This window comes from Terrapene carolina, unplaced genomic scaffold (genome assembly GCF_002925995.2).
Source record: "Terrapene carolina triunguis isolate 2854851 unplaced genomic scaffold, T_m_triunguis-2.0 Scaffold199, whole genome shotgun sequence".
Classification (NCBI taxonomy): Eukaryota; Metazoa; Chordata; order Testudines; family Emydidae; genus Terrapene; species Terrapene triunguis.
The window spans coordinates 1,318,761-1,339,483 of NW_020664550.1; the positions used below are offsets into that span (position 1 = coordinate 1,318,761).

At 50.8% G+C, this 20,723-nt stretch overlaps 1 protein-coding gene across 1 annotated transcript in view; it reads right to left on the reverse strand.

The window, feature by feature from the left end:
- LOC112118401 (major facilitator superfamily domain-containing protein 4A) overlaps window positions 1-18,817 on the reverse strand; it is a 33,551-nt gene extending 14,734 nt beyond the window's left edge. The window contains exons 1-3 of the mRNA XM_024216684.2: window positions 18,545-18,817; window positions 9,612-9,810; window positions 9,208-9,447 (exon numbers count right to left, since the gene is read on the reverse strand). Coding sequence (XP_024072452.2) covers window positions 9,208-9,447; window positions 9,612-9,810; window positions 18,545-18,774 — 669 coding nt within the window. The 5' untranslated portion in view covers window positions 18,775-18,817. The remainder of the gene's footprint in view (window positions 1-9,207; window positions 9,448-9,611; window positions 9,811-18,544) is intronic.
- Between the last annotated feature and the right edge of the window lie 1,906 nt (window positions 18,818-20,723).

The following is a 20,723-nucleotide window of genomic DNA, read 5'->3' on the forward strand; positions in this document are numbered from 1 at the left end:
CCTAACTGAAGTCCTGTTTATTCTGTGACAAACCGAGGGAGAAAGCCAGGAAATCCATAAGTTACGGCTCACACTCTGTCCCAGCTCTGGCCACTTGGTTTTGTTTTCTACACATCTGTGAGCAAGTGTGAGCGCTAACGCTGAATTTCCTGGTTTTTGTTGGCTCAGGGTGTTATTTAAACGTATGGAGGATTTCTCTCCCCCCCTCCCTCCCCTCACTGAATTCATTTACGAGGACTCCATTGTTTTGGGAACAATGGGAATGGGAACAATTAGTTCGGTCCCATGGAAGAAAAATGTATTCACTTGATAGTTCTAATCCTTCCGGAGGTCAGGACCATATTTTAATTGCGGATTTGCAACAATATAGCAGCTTAGCAAACCTTGCAGACACTCTCACAATGTATCTACACGGCACCTTCCATCCTAAAGGATCCAAAGTGTGTGTGAATAAAAGGGAGGCCACTGTGGGTAAGGTACTAGACTGTGACTCAAGAATCCAGGGTGCAAACACTCCCTGTGTGACCTTGGACAAGTCATTTGACCTCTCTGGGCATCAGGGCCCATCTGTGAAACAGGGATAATAATCGTCCTCTCTCTTCAGAGCAGGGACTGTCTCATTATGTGTATGTGCAGCCCCTAGCAGAATGGGGCCTCTTGTTTAGGGCCTCTAGGCCTTACCTTAATACAAATAATACCAAGTGTACCTCACACCAGAATCAGAAATGGGCCTGAACCAAACCCTAGAACTGTGTAACAAACATTCAGAGCCCTCTCTGATACCACCCACAGTCAGATTTTCACCCACCAACATAGTGCAGCCACCTCTGGAGTGAAATGTGGCAGCCAACTACATGCAACAAAGTGAATCAGAATGGCACATCCGCTGCTCAGTAGCAAGCTGCTTCATTCATGAAGACGGATGGAGTTTCTCTACAGCCAGATTGGATCAGGACATCAGGCCATTCAAATCTGCTACCCTGACTCCAGCAGTGGCCAAGACCGGTTGCTTCTCTAGAAGGCAACCATAGCCAGCTGTGCAGTGCAGAGCAAGAGGGAGATCAGTTGAGCTTCCAAGTCCTGAGATGCGGCTACCCTAACTCTAGGATGCATGAGTACCACTGACCAAGCACATACATACGCATCAATCCCATTCTGGTACTCAAGCAAGCCAATGTTCCCAACAGCGACGTGTCAGGAGATGTTTAATTCTCTAGGAGAAGGTCATAGTCTCTGCATACATTTGGTTTAATGCACAGAGCGTTTTCTTTGCCTTTCTGTAGCACCTTTGGCCCAAGGTGCTCAAAGAGCTTTACAGGCATTAACTGTTCAAGTATTACAACAGTCTGGTGCGGACGACAGGACGACAGGACGCAGCCCTGGGAATCGGGTTCTAGTCCCAGCTCCACTAATGACTAATCAGGTGACTTTGGGCAAGTCACTTCCTCTCTCCGTGCCTCGTATTGTCCCCATTTGGGATAATGGCACAGATCACTGCAAAGCACTTTGAGATCTCCGGATGAGAAGCGTATTATTATTGTAACCCTCAGACGAGGAAGGTAAAGATCATCTTCATTTTACAGGTGAGAGGAAACTGAGGCACGGGGCGAATAAGTGACTCGCCACAGATCACACAGCAAGTCAGTGCCTGGGGCAAGAATAGAACCCAGGAGTCTTGAGTCCCAGTCTCCTGCTGTAGCCATTAGACACACGATTCCCTCTCTCATATTAGACAATGCAGGGTGAAATCCTGGCCCTGCTGAAATCAATGGGAATTTTGCCATTCACTTCAATGGGGTCAGCATTACACCCACCACAGCAACCAGCCACTGATGGGAAAGGCCCTGCTGAAGCGTGGATTGATTCCTAGCCTTGTGCCGGAAGTGAGGACACCAGTGCACATGAGATTGGTCATTCGAAGCAGAAGGAGCAATCTGCAAGGGGCTCTGTGCAGACAACGGGGGAACCAAGAGAGCAGGCTCCCGATCTCCCGATCCGGCTCTGATCTGAAACCAACTCCAAGCTGGTTGGATAAAAGCCTGGAGCGACGTCCACGCCTCACCACCGCGGCTATGGGAGAGGCTGATGTCACTCAAGCCAGCACAGGGCGAGTGTATGGGGTGGGGAGTCGGCCAATCAAAGCAGCTCATTTGTTAGATGAGCAAACAGAGATCACCACACTAGCTTTGCAGGGGAATGTTTCACTAAGCAAGGAGCCAAACTCACCCCTGGCACAAAGTGCCCTGACTTTAGTGGAGTCACACAAGGGGACAAATTGGTCCCTAAGGCTTTAATCTGGGATTTCTCATTAGTTACACGCACCTCCTGGAGCGTGCTCACACGGCTTGCCTGAGTTCGGCCAAGTGTCTTATAGAACCAGCTGCCTCTGTCCTCCTTTGATATTTCCATATGTTCCACCAGAAAAGGGCAAACAGGGAGGAACTGTGTTGGCTCACGGAGGTGGTTTGTTTGCCAAGCTATATGGGGCAGGGCCGACACGTTTATTACAGGAACTTGCTCCTTGGAGAGGCTTGGTTTTCTTAGGCTAACACGCCGATCACCTGGGCTGCTTGGCACATGGTTTAACGAGACTTCCTTATACCCTGCAGCGATCCTAAACAGAACTATAAAGGAACAGACAGAAGACGCAGGCGTTACATGGCTAACTGCCCCACCCACCGGGCTGAAGATGCACCCCCATGGATGAGGTAACACTAGGGTGACCAGATGTCCTGATTTTATAGGGAAAGTCCTGATTTTTGGGTCTTTTTCTTATATGGGATCCTATTACCCCCCACCCCTGTCCCAATTTTTCACATTTGCTGTCTGGTCACCCTAGGTAACACCCATTGAAAGGATAACCTTTTCAAGGCTCTGTCTACGTTTGGAAAGGCTCCTGCTTCCCCAAGCAGCTAGCAGGGCCATCCATTCGGGGGACAACCAGGTGATGAAAGTTGGTTCCTGGCCCATTCTCTCCTGGGGTAATCCCCAGACTTCAGTAGCAATGAATTTGGCCCAGAGTTTTTTTTCAAATTAGCTTCTTGCTGGGAAATGCTGGTGGATTGCAGTGGTAAGGAAGCGGTCAGAATCTCTCACTAGATCTTGCTGTTTCGTGTCAGCTCTCAATAAACTCAGGTGTTATTCCTCTCTCCTGTTCTATCTTAGGGACTTCTTATAGCCCACATCACCATAGTATGTGAGTGTATCACAGTCTTTGGTCTATTTATCCTCACAACACCCCTGTACAGTAGGCACTGCCATTGTCCCCATTTTAAACATGGGGAATTGGGCACAAAGAGACTAAGTAACTTGCCCAAGGACATTCAGTTCGTAGTGGAACAGGGAACTGAACCTGGCTCTTCTCAGTCCTAGGGTAGCACCCCAATCATTGGACCAACCTTCCTCTCAATTTGTCTCAATTTGCTCTTTATTCTAAACTCAATAAATTGGTGCATCAAGGTGGCAAATACAGTTAAAATCATAGTTCTCTTCCATCTCTAGATTCTGTTTCAGCCCATCTCCCTCCCGGAACAGGGATAACCCCCAGCCTACTTCTTAAGAACCCAAGCAAAGGAGCTTCCCCCAGTTCCTTTGGGATAATTCCCCCCCAGACAAACAGGAACTTGCACTTCCAGAGCGGGACTGGAGTTCCCATTCTGCGGAGAACTCTGACGCGTTGAATCTTGCTTCTGTTCAAATCAGAACGAAAAGCTGACATTTCAGCGTCTCCCGCAAAATGAAGATTCTGAACAGTTTTGATTGAAAATCATCGGAACACTTTGGTAATGTTGAATCATTTTACTTTGATAAGACAAAAAGGTTTTGTTTTGATCATTTCAAAACATAACACAAAATACTGGGTAATATCATAAACAATATTGTTAGTGTTTTAATAGAATATAAAAGTTGAAACAAGAAAGTCACAACAATTCATTTTGACTTTTTCCTATAGAAAATGGGGTCAGATTAGACTCGTTCCCAAAAAAATGTTTAGATTTTGACAAAACTGCATTTTTCAATGGAAAATTGGCAGCCAAAAAAATTTCGGCCACCTCTAAAGCCTACTTCATTTCATCCCCTTGCTCCTAATTTCATTGTACTAATTAGTTTCTCTCTCTTTCATTGACGTTTACACCTTTCAGACATGAGTGGTGTGATCGCCCCACTTCCAAGCTACATATATTAACCTGATTAAAGTTGGATTCTTTCCATCTAAATAGATTTTCAGCATGTTTGGTGGCAAGGCAGGAATGCATAAAGAGAAGAACTTGCTTTGGGAATGCAAAATTCCTAGAGTATTTGAGATCTGGATTTATCTCCCTTCGTCAGGGATAAAAACTTCATTGAGGAGAGAAGTGGAAACTATAAAGTTTCCCTATACAAGGCTATCATCTCCTCGCACCTTCTGCCTTCAGTCTAACCAGATCCTTTCCAGCTGTTTGCTTAGTTTATGCCCGTATTTTCTCTGAAATGTGGCAGAAACAGTGCCAATCCCAATCTAACACTGCTCTTGTTAAACTAGAATTACTGGTTTGGATTGTATAATTCAACAGGAAGGCCAAATTTAGTCCCTGTGCCCACAGGCAACTTGGGAAAGAGAACAAAGATGCTACTTTGGCAGGAGACAAACACCCCCCCAAGAAGTTTACAGAAGGTGTGCCCTGCTTCCCAGCTCTCCTTGACATTTGTTACCAACGTCTCATGCCACATAAAGGGCTACCTTTCAAAAAGGGCTTCACTAAATGGGCCTCCAGTGGACATCATTCTGTTTTTGCATCCACAATTTTTCAAGCCCAAGTCTGCATGTTTGAAAACCCCCACCCTGATGGAAGTGCAAACTGCATTTGTGCTTGCGAGTCAACTAGTTACACACCACATTTCTTCCTCGGTGTGCACAAATGTGGTTTCTGAGGGTATGCCCATACCGCAATCACACGATGTGACTGCAGCTCCAATAGACATACCCAAGCTAGCTTTAATCTACCTACCTCTGCTCTGGTACCACAGTAATGAAGCAGAGGCTAGCCCTGGGAGTAACTATCCAGGGCTCCAGGTGGGTTTACACAGCCCATGCTGCAGTGTGCGCTGCCGCAGCATCATTGTCCGCGACCCGAGCTAAGCTGAGGCAGGTCTCCTCGAGCTGCAGTCACACACTGTGATTGCAGTAGAGACACCCCCTGAGTTTGCACACACAGAAACCAGGATGCAAAGAAAATGGTGAATACAATTCTAGAGGCCATTTTTGAACATCTGAACCGAGACATCATTTGGGGCCCAATCCTGCTCCTAATGAAACGAACAGCAAAGCTCCCATTGACTTCGCTGGGAACAAGATTGGACCACAACAAAAACTAAACCATCAAGCACTGCCACTGCACATCAAAGCCTACATTAACCGCAGCCTTTACTCGGTTCAGGGACGATTGCTAAAATAGAGAGGACACCTCCCGCCGTAGCAGACACAGAGTTAGAGGTAAGTAACGTCGGATTCTCACCCTAAGGAGGCTGCACCCTGTTGAGTTCTTCTGCAATGACAGTCTTGCTTTGTACTGTTTGCTTCACTGTTTAGGCTGCCGCAACGAGAAGTGCATCAAACAGGCTGCACAGACCTCAGCTTAATGAACACCAGCTGTGAGATGCACTTGAGCGGTGTTTTGGTTTATAAGCACATGGAGAGATCAAGATGGTGTGAAGAAACCTGTTCCTCTGCCTAGCACAGCACATATGTGCTGGGAGGTGGTGGAATCTCCTTCCTTAGGGGTTTTTAAGGTCAGGCTTGACAAAACCATGGCGGGGATGATTTAGTTGGGGATTGGTCCTGCTGTGAGCAGGGGGTTGGACTAGATGACCCTCTGAGGTCCTTTCCAACCCTGATATTCTATGATTCTATGACCATGGGCTGCTCCCCACTTCAGTCTGGGGCTGGGAGAGGGAATGGGATGGGATCTTAGACAGCTTGGCTAGGCGGTCAGCCACGGTCAACGCTCTGACTTTAGCCAGCTGTATGTAGGGAGAGATGGCGAGCAGAACTGTCCTGGTAAGCACATGGAAAGAATAGAGATAAATAAAATGAACTGAATTAAACCACCACTTGTGACTGTGCTTTGAAATCTTTCGAAAGATGGCGCTACAGGATGCAGAGAATTATCATCACTCTCTCTGCTGGAATTTCTCTGGCCCCATCACCACGCTATCCAAGCACCTTACAAACGTTAATGAACGATTCCTCACAACCTCTCCGCATAGGCAGGGCCATTTCCCCCATTACAGAGGAGGACCTGAGGCACGCACAGCTGAAGTGACTCACCCGAGGTCACTCAGGCAGACTGTGGGAGAGCCTGGAACGGAACCCAGACCACCCGAGTCCCAGTCAAGTGCCTTAACCACAAGGTCTCCTCTTTTGGGGCACTCCACCCACCCCTATGGATTGCCTGCACTGCTCGCTACTGAGCCCTGGGTTCGGATCCTGCCTTGGAGAGCTGAGCTCAGATGGGTTACAGGAATAACACCACATACTTGGGTTGCAGAGCAGGCAGACAGGAAGTGCTCATCTGATTGATCAGCACCATTTACTATCTTGGTGCTAGCGCCTCAAGGGAGGGCACTCAGCCCTAGCGGGAGGATGAGGACGTCAGCTTTGGTTGTCTACGAGAAGAGGGCACATCAGGGGTAGCAGAACAGAGTGGGTGGAGGAAAACATGAGCCCCTTACCCAGGCAGGCCATTGGACTTGATACCAGCTGTACAGAAGGAGAGAGTGCATCTGGTTGCCTGGTGAGAAGAGTGCAAGTCATCCCTTTGTTTCACCAGCAAAAGCTGCTGTGTATATGGCATCAATCAACTGACTGCTTTTATTGCAAGTGTTTTCCAGCTGTAACTCACGTGCTGCTCGCTGCCCGAGAATGGCCAGAATCCATCTCTGGAGGCAGACAGACAGACACACACACATCTGGGACTCGCTGCTGCATGTGAAGATTAACATTCCCTCTCTGATCTGTACTTGGAAACATTACAAGGACCCATTATACTGAAATACCGACAGGAAAGAGAGCTGGGGAGTCAAGGCATTGTGACTCAGGAGATCTGGGTCCTGCCTCTGCCACAGACTCCCTGTGGGACCTCAGCCAAATCACTTTAACCCTCTGTGCCTCGGTTCTCCACCGGTCACACAGGCATACCACTACTGCCAGTCTCCTACCTGTGCTTGTCTGCTTAGACTGCAAGCTACTCAGGGCAGAGACTGTCTCTCACAATGCGCCTTACACAGCTTGATCTCGGCTGGAGCCTGGAGGTGCTACTATAAAACAATCATAATGTCAGATTGTTTCCAGCCTCGATTGGTAACAAGGCAAAGCCGTGTCATTCTAGACACCATCTTGTCTTCTCTCAGTTCAGTTCAGGTGCCGTTTTCAGCAGCTGATCTCTGACAAACCGCTTTATGCCATTGGAAAGCTGAGATCCTCAGCTCCAAGAGAGTCTAGCGCAGTGGATGCTGGCTGTATGGACTCTCAAGACGACGACCCCTTAATATCCATTTGAATTGAAGTAGTGGGGAAAGCACTCAGGCAGTCCAAAAGGGTGAGCCCAGGTCAGAGATCGCACGACTAGTCAAGGCCAGAATAAAGCGACATCCACTGATGGAGAGCTGGGCTCTCAGCTTCCTTGCAACTTACAACACTTGTCTCCCTGTGGACATTTGCAAGACACCAGGCCCATTAATCCTTTCACTGGTCTCTAGGAATGGTCTCCTGGCACCAGTCCAGATGTGAGTCTAACCAATCCCAGTCCTCAGGACAGGAAGTGAAAACTATTGAATCCAAAAGAGGGGGTGCGGGGAGGCAGGATGCAGTTACCTAGGTTGGTAGCTGGCCAGGACACTGGGGCTAACACCTCTACTCTTGCAAACAGTGCGAGATGGAAAAATGCCACCTATTGAACCATTAACACAGCTTCCCACTGCACCCTCCCTGCTCCTTCCAGGTCTCCCACTCAAGCACTGGCTCTGCTAAGCTCTGGTGGGGTCTTGGCATCAGGTGGGAATAACAGGATTTACAGTGTCACATTCTGCATCACGCTCCCCTTCAGGGTGAATGCGCAGCTCCCCCCTCATGGCAGCACATCAGTGAAGTCTGGCTGCATCATAGCCTGCTGATCAACAGCTGCTCCGGGCTGCCCCAGGAATGTGCTACAGGGGAAAGCCTGGCACACGAGGACCAGACGGCTGACGAGCGAGCGAGAGGAGCTGGGCTGGGCTGACAGCATGTTCCTTGCTGCCCAGCTCCCAAGGAAAAGGCCCAGACTGGGTGTGTGGGAGATTTACACCAGAAGAGCCTTGAGGGCATGGAAGGGCCCAAGATCCCAAGCCATGCAGGTTTCCCAGATAGCTGCTGGGAAACACCACACCACACCCTATTAAAACATTGCCCTGCATGGAGTGAGCAGGGATGGCGGGGGGTGTGTGTGTGTGTGTAGCGGAGGGGCCTTCACACCAAGGTTCCAATGTCCGGCGCAAATTGGAAAGCTCGGAGGGGGCTGCTGGCAGCAATCCTACTTCCCTGTCTGAATATTCACCAACCGCAGTCACCCGTGCCGGCTGGCTGAGCTGCCAGCGCGACCTTTGCAGCGACCTCCACCCCCAACCCGGGGGCCCTGTCTGGCTGCGGGATGAGAGGGGAGAGCCGGGAACTGGGCTGAACTCCAGTGCAGGGGCAATGACCACTCAGGGGATCCAGTTCCTGGTGGAGGCCTGGAGGGGCTCCCGGCATCTCACTGCCTGTTGGATTCCAGGTCAGGACGCAATGGGACGGGGACAGGGCCTTAAAGCCACCATCCCATTAAGCATTAACTGCCACAGTTTAGTGCTGGCCCTCAATTGTAAGGTCAAATCATGAAGGAACTGAGTCCCTATGGCCCAGTCTTGGGCCCCAGTATCTCAGCTAGGCCTGGGGGAGCTCCCTATGAGAAAAGAGGGAGCAAATCCTTCTCCTGCCTACTTATTCCCAGGCCACGGAGCTAATCCACAGCCTTGACTATAGCCTGGCTGCTGGAGGAGACTCTATGGCCCTGGTGCTTCCTTCTGCTGCTGGAGGCAGGCAAACCGCGGTGCCCGGGGAGGAGCGGGAACAACAAGCCGCAGCACCACGCAGAGGAAGAGCTAAGGCACGGGACACAGAGGACTCCCGTTGGTACACCAAGCCGCGATACTCACGTTGATCAGGGCCATGATCCAGAAAGCGTAAGACACGCGTGTCACCACCATCCCTTTCATCGGCAGCTCGTAGTGCGACAGGTTGCCGGGATGGTGGGGGACCAACGACTTGCGGATGTGAGGGAGGTTGCTGGTGGCGTTGAGCGTGGAGTTAGACAGGATGCAGTTGGTGTCCGAGAGGAAAGGGTCAGCTATCAGCGGGCTCAGCAGGGCCCCGAACCCCACAAAGAAGTGAAGGGCCTGGAAGAGAGGACAAAGGCCAAGAGGTTAATTTTTCTGCTCTCCCCTGCAGGGAAGCTGCTGGAGCCTCGTCCTGAAAGAACGAGACCCGACGACAGAAATACAGCAGGAGCTGCCGCGTCCCGACAGAACTGCCCCGGGGGAAGCCAACGCATCTGCCTCACCTGCAGGAAGATGGCCGAGTCCTTCTGGTAGATCTTCACCAGCTGCATGTTGGAAATGGTGTCGATGCATCCCATGGCCAGTCCCGCCACGGCCATGACCACAGCCAGCACCACCACATTGTGGCAGAGAGGGATGATGGCGAAGACGACCGAGATGGCGAGGGACGACGCAAAGAGGGCGACCAGGGACTGAGACAACCTGAGCCAGGAGAGAGGAAACAAAGGGACAGAGTTACCTCGGGGAGAGCACTGTCCAGCAAGGACATCGACCGGCGCACCAGGACACACCCACAGCTACCCCCAGGCAGTAGCATTCTTAGTCTATTAACAGGCCTGCCCCATCCCCCGAGCATTCAGGGCCACTGGAGCACTGCGGATTAGCCCATGGTGCATGCACCATTCACTACGCTGGCTACGTTATCATTCAGCACGTGGTTGGGAAAGGATTACGAGGGATATTCCTTGATCAGACAACGGACGTAGGATCCGGGTACGCTGCAGGGAGGCAGGTTTCGGCCCTTAGCATGGTTTCCACGCATGTTAAGCCCAGACGGGACCATTACAATCACCTAGTCTGACCTCCTGTCCAACACAGGCCACAGAAATATGTCCCTTAGTTACGGGCTCAGCTGCTGGGGTGGGGTGAGCAGGACGGACTAGTTCAAGAGACTGGGAAGCAGGGCCTGGCGATAAGCACAAGTTTAGCTCCCAGCCAGGTCAATAACAGCAGCAGGCTGTCACCAAGGCACTGTCAGCTGGTAACCGATGAGCAGCGGGTAAGTGACAGCCTCCATCTATTCCCAATAGGTGACATGGTCCCATTACTACCCTACCCCTCCAGCCACCCCCACCTCTTGCTTGTCTCAGAGGCACTGTGGACTGAATGCATCATGGACACTTAACTCCTTGCTCCCCGGTAGAGGCCAAAAGGGGGCATATTGGCAGTGAAAATATGGCATTGACCATGCTGCACCTGCGCTGTGGGTAGACTCCAGCCCCCAGGGCCACCAATCGCACTGATGTCACGTTAGGAAAAGCGAAATCCATTCAGTTTGTATCTAAACCATGACAAGGTATTGTATTCTCTGGAGGGACACATATAACCTGACTAGGGTACGGGCACCATAATGTCTGATTTCAACAGCGCATTTATTGCTCTAGTCGTCTCCCCATTTGGCTTGTCTCCTGCCCTAACTTTGGATCTCCGCAAGAACCTGCCTTCTGGGAGTTCACTCCTTCCTTTCCTGGCTGCAGCACCACAAAGCAAGCAGGACGGCCGTCTGAGGCTTTCTTCCAAGCTTCGCCCTGCACACCCAGCCCCAGGCACCACGTTAAGGTCCTCGTGCCCACATCCCATGATCTCACCCAATGTTTGCATGGAGGGGAGGCGATAACCTTGATCGCCACATCAAGGGCTGAAACCTCTTTAATCAGGTGGAATTTACCCAGATACCTAATGGTTGTAGGATGGCTAGAGGAGAGGCTGCAAGCCAGGTGGGACGTGCCCTCCGTTCAGGAGGGTTTTGCTCTGCTGAATGGTGTGCTAGGGACCCTCTACACCACAAGCATTATATTGGAGAGGGGCAGCACATTGTGACCGTGAGAGGGAGTCACGCTATACCCAGCCCCGTGTGTATCTGACACGCTGCAGATCCATTATTTGCTGCAGACTCTCAGGTTTCTTTTGAAATTAAAAGTTTCTAGACTGGATCATGCAAAGAGAGCCTTCCAAACGTGACCTGAGTGTAAATGGTGCAGCGGTGTCAGTCTGAGTCTGCAGACAGCCTGAAACGAGAGCTCCAGGAGTCATGAGCTGCTGTGCTCCTCTCAATGAGTGTTAATTCTGAAACCTACTGATACCAGGTTCAGTATCAACTATTTCCATTACTGATCATTTTAACATCATAATCTATCTGACCTAACCTCTGCTTAGACTGTAAAAGGCTGAACTGTCTCTTTTCTCTGCTTGTATAGTCCCTAGCACATTGGGGTCACAGTCCTGACCGGGGCCTCTGGGTGCTACCATAACAAATATTTGCTACTCCTACAATACCTTCCCCAAAGCTCCAGCTACAACCCACCCAGGTGCCAGAAGTTCCATCTTCCCCAGTGGATCCCTTCCTCCGTTCAGTCTGGTTACATCCCCAGTGAGGATCACCTCTACATGACAACAGCAGGACCTATTCAGTCTTTCCCCTGTAACCAGCTGAAAGGGTTCCGAGCTCCTGCTTCCCTAGCCACTCCCACAGGTGAGTGGTTCAGAAAAGCTTAAAGGACCTTAGCATAAGACGGGCAAGTGCAGATCCTGCGGGTAATAAGCCCTCTCCCTGCCTTCTGTCCGGACTGCTTTGAGCTGAGCAGGGAGCAAGCTGCTCTCACTGTGAGTGAGAGCCGGCCAGTTCGCTGAGTTAGAAAACCGAGCCCAGGTTGGCATCGCACCGCTGCGAAGCTGCCAAGTCTGAAGGCAGGAAGGAAGGAAGGAAACAGAGACCAGACAGCAAAGCACTGAAAAGACCAAGACTAGCAAAACGTGAGACGCTGTAAAACCTCAGCAGAGAACAGCTAGCACAGACAAGTCCCCCTAGAGACCGCATCCCCATTAGCACCTCTCTCCCCCTTTAGGCACCCACAGCTTTCTGATGGAGCAGGGCTGGTCCCTTTGGCACATGAAAGCATCACTCCTTAACCGACCAGAGGGGGGCGTTATTGGGTGATGCAACACATTCCAGTTCTGGCTGGAGACAGAGAGAGGGATCAGCAGTAATAGCCAAGCCCCACACAGGCATGCAAAGGATACCGTCTGCATGCAGCGTCCATTCCCCTCGCTCCCAAGCAACTCGCAGCACAGAGGAAATCCACAGCCACATCTCCCTGGGGAGCAGCTTGGCTTGGGGGCAGCATCTCTGGGTCTCAAGTCACAGCTCCCCCCACCCAGAGCTGACACTGCCACGCAGCACAGAGGGACGCCTGTGCCATTCGCGACGCCGCAGCTGCAGAGAGGAGACTCAGATAAGAGGGACCGGTGGCCCGTTTCTGGGGGTCAGCGAGGCAAGTGTTTTGGATCATAGGGGAATAACTCGAGTGTCCCAGCCAACGTGCTGCCCCCTGTCGCTCAACAGGCAAGAGCCCCGGCTGGGCAGTAGCTGATTGCCAAGCTCATTTGCATGCTGAGTCTGTAGCTATCTCCCTGCCTTGCCAAGGGCTTTAAGATAAGGGGATGAAAAGGGCTGTGGGAAACCAAAATCCATTCTCCAAAGCAGGTTGCCTAGAGCAGCCGGCCAAGAGCCAGGACATCTGCTATGTAGTCCTGACGGCTATTTGCTGGCTGGCTGGCCTTGGACAGACCCCTTCTCCTCTCTGCACCTCCGTTCCCCCATCTGCAAAAGGAGGGTAATTCCTGCCTCACAGAGTGCATGAGGCCGAATAGCGTATAATCCACTTTGACATCCTAGGGCAAATTAACGGACCTAAGTGCAAAGTTACTTCCTTACTCTGCTGGATGGCATAAACTTGGAATTCTGGACTCACAGACCCATTTTATCTTGGAGCCCAATTCCATGTATTCAAATTAAAAAAATAATTTAATTGTTTTTGAGGGTCCAACATTTTGCAGGGCACTAACCCAGCCTCTCATGCAGTTTAATCCCTTTTAAAACCCTGAGCAAATTCACATGACAAAGAAAAAACAAACCCCAAAGACATAAGGCCATGGAATAAAACAACAGGCAAATAAGAGAAAGGAGCCACAGAGGTACAAGGCAGCACCCGAGGGGAATCGCAAGAGCCTACTAGGGAAGAGAACTGTAGGGATGAGCAGCCAGTGAATATGAGATGGTAGAAACGTGCACCAAGAGATCCCAGAAGTGCCTTTTATGTTCTGCAGTGTTAGCAAAACAACTGCAGAGCTGCCCCGGCTTGGTTAGAGAGTGCATTCATTACCGGAGTTAAACATTAATCGCTAATTATTTCATGTCCTTAAAAAGCAGTAAAAAGATTTTTTTAAAAATAGCAAAAATGTCTGCCTCCAGCAATGTACCACTAATTATACCATCACTTCTTTATACAGCCCCCGTAGCAAGCACCAAGAGAACCCACTTTGCATTCTGCCCCGCCGACCCCTTCCCCCGCCAACTCTGGCATTAGTGAGTATGAAGGAATTGTTCGCTGCCAGCCACTGAATCCAAAATGAAGTCATTTGTTTTCAGTTATGTTTGAAGAGTGCACAGCTCAACACCAGAGGTGGGATTTGGACTCCCACCGAAAGGCAGCGTGAGTTGGGTATCTAACCTGTTAGGTTCCTTTGAAAATCGCAGCTCTTTCCCTGTATCTTTGTAAGAGGCAAGACATAAACCCAGGTCTTGAGGATGAAAAATCATTGCACACCTCATCAGGCAGTTAACACTCTGTCTCCCCTACATCTGGCTGCAATGGGATACAGTGGTAACCGGTGCTAACCTGTTGTGGAGTGTTGCCTTGCATAAACATCTGCTATCTCTCTCCCTCCCCCCCCCCGCCACTTCCACCCCCACCCCCACCTCCCCGAGGCTGCATTGCACTGGGGGCAAGGAATTCCTGTACAAACAGAGAACCTGATTTTCAGAAACATCCACATCTTGTTGAAGCCGAGGGGAGCTAGGGGAAGGGATATGGAACCTCGTGCTTCAGGGTTTCAGCCAGTCTCTTAATGATGGGGTAGGATGAGATCTTCATGGGGAGACAGATTATCCTGCATCTGCCAACTGCAGGGTTTCTTGCACTGACTTTGAAGTAGCTGGTGCTGGCCACTGTCAGAGATGGGATACTGGGCTGGATGGACCAGGGGTCTGAGTCCGTCTGGCAATTCCTATGAGCTGCAGATGCTCAGGCTCCCTGCAAAGTCAGGCCCAATGCTCATAGAGCTGTCCTAGGGGGCTTAGGAACGAAAGGCACTATATAAATGTGCCACACTCAGCACCCTTCAGTCCCTCCCAACACTGGAGCCACACATGGTGCCAAATGAAGGAGACGCCTAAACAAAAACCTTAGAAAGATGGGAAGGGTGGAGGAGGAAGTGGCTATAGGACCATTCCTGGTGTTTCCCACTGTTGCCTTCCCTAGTGACAGACACAGGCCTTGGCTTCAGTGGGGCAGGATCAGGGCCCAAGAAGGGAGAGAGTTTAGGATTATGGAAAGTTGAAGAATCTCATCTCATCTGCCCTCACAGGACCACCTAGGGGAACATACCTTTGGAGGAAGCCTGAGCAGGGTTACACCACACAGTGTCACTGCCAAACACACCTGTATCCGATCCACATTCATACCCCCAGCTTGGCTAGCACCAGTGGGGCTAGCTTGGTGCTGTGCCAACAGCGGGAGAAACGCTACCAACCCTCAGGACAGATGCAGCCTCTGAAAAAGCAAACAAGGGCGCAAGGGCCCAGATACCACTGCAATGGGAGTGGCAGGAGAGCAGAGACTAGATGGCCATGGAAGGGCAGCACAGAGGAGTGCAAGGTGGAGGGGGAAAATAAGACATTAGTATTAATAATGGCAGGATCCAGTATTAAAATCAACCATCAGGAAAAGTTAGAGGAACTGAGGCAGGTGGGGTAAGCAGAGAGTGAGACGACAGCTTCTCAAAAGAACGCAGGGCCAGGTTTCCTAGCATTCAGCACTCACCAGTCAGCTGGCTTTTCCAGAGATCAGCTCCTATTCAAGCACCTAAATCAGGGCCCGATTTGCAGAAAGACTCCAACCGGACCAGCTCCCAGGGTGCCACTTATGGCCAGATTTTCACAAACATTCAGCTCTCAGCGGGTACCCACTGTGCTCAGCTCATTTGATAATCCGGTCCAGAGAACACAATAAAATGGGATTCTTTAATCCATTTCCAGCCTCGGTGAGCTACGGGGCTGCTTACAAGAAGCCAACCTGCCAACTGGAAGATGCACATAGAGCTCCTTTGCCCTAACGGATCTGACATATAATTAGCATCTCTCTAACAAAGCTAAGGTAGTGTTAAGGTGTGATCCAGGGCGCGCAATATCCTTAAAAGCTGTTACCACCCATGCAAGAGAATACCCTGTTCATGTCATCTTATAAAAAGCTATATTCTTCTGAACTCGGTACCATGGTGCAATAGAAAAACTACAAACACACTGAGTCATAAGACAGTAACATGCCAGTCTTATGAATAAGGCTCAATCACAATTTTTACTGAATTCTGTTCCTTTCAGTTATATAGGGCATTTCTCACCCTACAGTTTCAGCGTAGCAGATGCCAACAGTAAGATGAAAGGGCAGCTCCCAGAGTCAGTAAGATGGGTGTACAAGACTGATATTTTCATAACAACCCAGGCACGGTAGCTCATGTTCTGCTCTGTTACATGCCTGCAGACTCCCAGATTTCAGTGGGGTTACACAAGAGCAGAGTTTGGCCCAAATGTTAATTAAACTCTCTGGTTAGAGGAATCAAAGGCCATCTTGAGCCCCATCTATGCTACAGTTACAGCCAGTGGTGCAGTTAACAGCATCGTTATCCCCTGACTTGATTATAACATTCCATTTTGTAGAGCAGACAGAACCAGAACCACATCCTAGGATTTAGCCCATATAAGAAACAAAGCCCAGATGCCATCTACACTACAAATTAGAGCCAGGTCTCCTGTCTTGATTGTGACTGTCACGTCAATGGGGCCTTAGGAAGCTCTAGTAGAAGCTATCACCCTCTTAACTGTAGGAGGCATGGACTAGTGCTCTGACCATGGGACTGGGAGCCAGGAGCTCCCGAGTTCTAGCCTTTATAATCACGCAGCATTCTAGCAAGCCGTGACTTCAGGCAAGTCACTTTACCACCCTGTGCTTCAGTTTGCCCATCTGTAAAATAGCCATAATACCAGCTGCATCAGGGCTTTGTGGGATTTAAATAGCTAATGTCTAATATACTTAAAGTTGGGTGCCATAGCACATTTTAAAGTTAGGTCTGTAATGCAGTTCAGTGCACCTTGGACACATGGGAAACACCCCCCACTGCCCAAAATACCCACCACTTCCCAATAGGAATTTCAGCACCTGTTTTAAGCATGTTGCCTGTGCTGTGAAGAGCCACAAATGGGGTCCCGGTTTATTCAGGCAGAAGAGGGTTGCTCATTTTGCCCCGCACAGGATTAAAAATCCAAGACACCAAAAATCCATTCTTAGGGAAACCCTAAAAGGTCCATGCAGCATAGGCTGGACACCAGGAAGAAGCATATCAATATGAACCTGGCATTTCCGACTGAGCAATCATAGGTCTGCATTTGCCTAATCTCACCTTCGAACACACAGGCAGTAGATGAAGTGCTGGCAAAAGTTATTGACCTGGGAGTCTGAAATCCACTATCCATATCACAGGCAGGGCAAGCTTCCCACACACCATCTCCTTCCAATATGCACCACCCCTGACCTGGCAAGTAGTTCGGTCTCCTAGTCAAGATGCTTCTGCTGATCACCTCTAGGACTATTTCATCTCCAAGTACATACAGCCCTTGGCTCCTCTACTCAAAATGCCATCAATGCAGCTCCGGGAGTGCCGGCTGGGATGGCAATTTCACCTCGATGCTAATTCCAAGACCCTTGACAGGTACTAATCAGAGTCATCTACAGAATGCCTCCTTCATAAGTCCAGAGAACAGTTTAAAAACAAACACTTTATACCCATAAGAGAATCATGTAAATAATAATACAGATAGAGACTACAAAAATCAGCTACATTGATCAGTAACACCGTAAATAATCAACTGATTTTCATATGCAATAGCTGTCATCACATCTAAGCGTACAGGGCTGTTTGGAAACCTCTAACAGTGCCCTTGCACATTTTCTATTTGAGAGAGATCTTAACACAAGATTTGCTACATATCCCTTGTCTGGCTGCACTAGGAAGCCTGACTGATTTGTAAAGAATGCTGCTGTCACTCACACATGCCTTGTGTGAAGTTGAAATACCGACTGTATCCTCTTCAACCCTCCCTGTAGCAACTTCATGTTTAGAGTGTTATTGTCTAAGGTTGAATCTTGTTTGCCCAAACTACCGGAGCGTAAGATAACAGCTTGATTGCTGACACTGGGGTTATTAAAACAAGCTTTCTACAATGTTTTTAAACGAATAGGTTAAATAAATACATTGGGGAGTGTGGAGTAAGACTTGCAATCTCCCCTTTGCATGCACCATCTCTGCACGGAGCTCAATAAAATCAGTGGCACTCCACACAGATGCAACAAGGTGGATGGACCCAAGTACAGAATCAGGCTCCCGCAGAATGAAACCTGCAGCCTTTACTCTCATGAGCAATTCCACTAACTTCAATGGAACTACTCAGGTGAGTGAGGGCTACAGGTCCAGGCTAACCCCTTACAAAGGTTTTAGTTTGTGCAGGATCTTTCACACAACTTGTCTCCCCAGATGCTTTGAGTCCCATACTGCAACCAGAGAAACAGATAAAAACAAAGAGAAAGTCGGGGGGGGGGGGGGGGGGAGGGAGAGGGGAGGTAAGGAAAGGAGGAGAAATTAAAAAACGTTTTCAGACGCGATGTGAAAGAGACAGAAAGAGCTGGAGACGTGGAGCCCATCCAAGCCAGAAGGGGGAGAGTTGCAAGCCGCTGGAGGAACATTAAATAAAAATTGGGGGCTGTTAGAGCACAAGTGATGTTGCGACCTTAACTAGGGCACTGCTCTGCCGGCTGAACCATGGGGCACCGAAAGGAGCGTCCCCACAAGTCCCAGTACAGCGCCGGGAGGGAGGCTAAAGCCAAGCCACGTGGGAAGTTCAGTGTCACCAAGTTGGTCGGAGAGGGAGGGAAGGTGTGAGCAAGGGAACCGGGAAGGCGCTGGCCGCTGGGTTCTCGATCAAAGCCGGCATGGCCCCCGGGGGGGAGACCGATCGGGTGGGGGGTGAGCTCGCCAGGGGCCTTACGTTCTCTTGAAGACTCCCCCGAGGCAGCTGCCGAGCAGGAGGCAGAACTGCTGCGAGAAGAAGACCCAGGTGATCTGGGAGAGCGAGCTCTGGGTCTGGCAGCGCAGGTCCAGCAGGGTGGGCCCCAGGAAGGCGATGCAGAGCCCGAAGCTGAAGAAGACGCTCCAGTAGGTGAGGGTGGGCTGCAGGTTCCTCCGGAACAGGGCAGCCACCCGCTCATCCCACACCATCCTGGGCTCGGGCTCCGACTAGGAGAGCCACGGGCAGGGCTCGGCTCAGCGGGGGGGCCGGCGGGTGGACAGCGCCCTGGATCTCATGCGCCCTGGAGCCCTTCTCCCGCTCAATCCGGATTCGCTCCGCTTCGCTGCAGCCCGCGCTCCGCTCCCCGGCCAGTGCAGGGATGTGCCTGGCGCGGGCGGGCAGCGCTGCTGGGCTCGGACGCTGGCCCCGCCCCTGGGCCCGGGGAGCAGCAGCCACCGCCTCCCGGGGCAGCGGGGCGGGGACGGGGCTCGCCAAGGTGCGCGGACGCGCTGGGAACGCCGCGGTGCCCAGAGCCCCGCGGAGCTGCAGCGGGTCGGATCCTGGGCAAGGAGCTGCGGGACCGGAGCAGTTCTTATAGTGGGGGCGCTGGCAGCCCCTGTGCCGGGGGAAAGCAGGGAAATCCCGGCACTGGCCAGGCCCTGGGTCTGGTCCCTGTCCCCGCTGGATCGTGGGCTCCGTCAGGCTGCAGCAAAGGCAGCCAGCACTAGGGAAATGTGAGCGCCCAGCAGCCCTGCTGGAGCCGAGGCCACAGGTGCTGGAAGTAGGGGCGCTGCTGTCCCCCCCACGTCTTGAAGCGGTTTCTATTATATCCAGGGTTTACAGTTCGGTTCAGTGGCTCTCAGCCTCCCCTCACCCTCCACTGTACAAACTGTTCCAGCCCCCCTGGGTTGGGCTGCAGGGAAGTGCCAGCCAGGAGGGCTCCATCCGGGAGAGCAGCCTGGTCCCTGAGCTCACAGCTCAGGCTTTTAGGAGGGAGGCAGCCCGGCTGAATGTTGGGTTAGTTTCTAGGCCCTTCCAGTTCTGCCCAGCGCACCCTTTAAATGGCCTGTCTGGGGGTCTTTTAAAAAATCCCTGGGGGGAAAAAACACCACCACTTTTGTCCGGGGTTCTTCTTCCCCTAGTGTGGCTTAAAAGGCTCTTTACAGCAAGGGGGAAACCCACTAAGGTCCTGCCCCTGCAATAATTTATGCATCTGCTTCACTTTAGCCCCATGCCCACAGCAGTAAAGCATTTAGACACTGACCAGTGATTTTTAGAACACTTGTCTCAGGCAAAGCCACAGGGCCGCCCAGAGGATTCAGAGGGCCTGGGGCAAAGCAATTTCGGGGGCCCCTTCCATAAAAAAAAGTTGCAATACTATAGAATACTATATTCTCGTGGGGGCCACTGTGGGGCCTGGGGCAAATTGCCCCACTTGCCCCCCCCCCTCTGGGCGGCCCTGCAAAACCGTGTCCCAGAGTTCAGCCAGGCTGGATGGGTTAGTTCTGGCCCATGTGTGTTGTGTGGTTTTACATTCAGCGTGGCATGTGTGGGCTTTATGGCATATCTTAGGAATGTTGCTGTGGAGCCTGTCGGAGCTGCTAGTTTGCACAACAGGTTGTTATTTTAGAGCTTGGCAAATCCAAACTGCACCTGACCCCTAGTTCTTCACCATTACATTCATTTGCTAGCGTGTCATACATCCCTGGGAGTGGGGCCTGACTGAGTTCGGAATCAGGCTCTCATTTCCCATCTCACTCAGACAAATTGTCTCCAAAAGACTTTGAGTTAATAAACAAAAGCAGCCCAGGAAAGGAAACATTAATGAATAGGCACAGGCTAGTGTGAGAACTCCCTTGTTTGTTGAGTGGAAGACGAAACCATTAAAGAAACCTCTCAACTTCCCTGTGAGATAGGTCAATGCTATCATCCTATTTTACAACTGGGAAAACTGAGGCACCCAGCGGTGAAGTTACTTGCTCAAGGTCACTCAGTGAGTCAGTGGCAGAGCCAGAAATAGAATTGTATCCTAATGACTTATCCAGCACCCAATTTTTTTTTTACTAGGCAGGTCAGGTAACCTATGAATGATAGCAGAGGAGGGGTGGTCGGAAGCTCTGGGTTCAGGTCCTGATTCTGCCACATCATAACTTTTGAC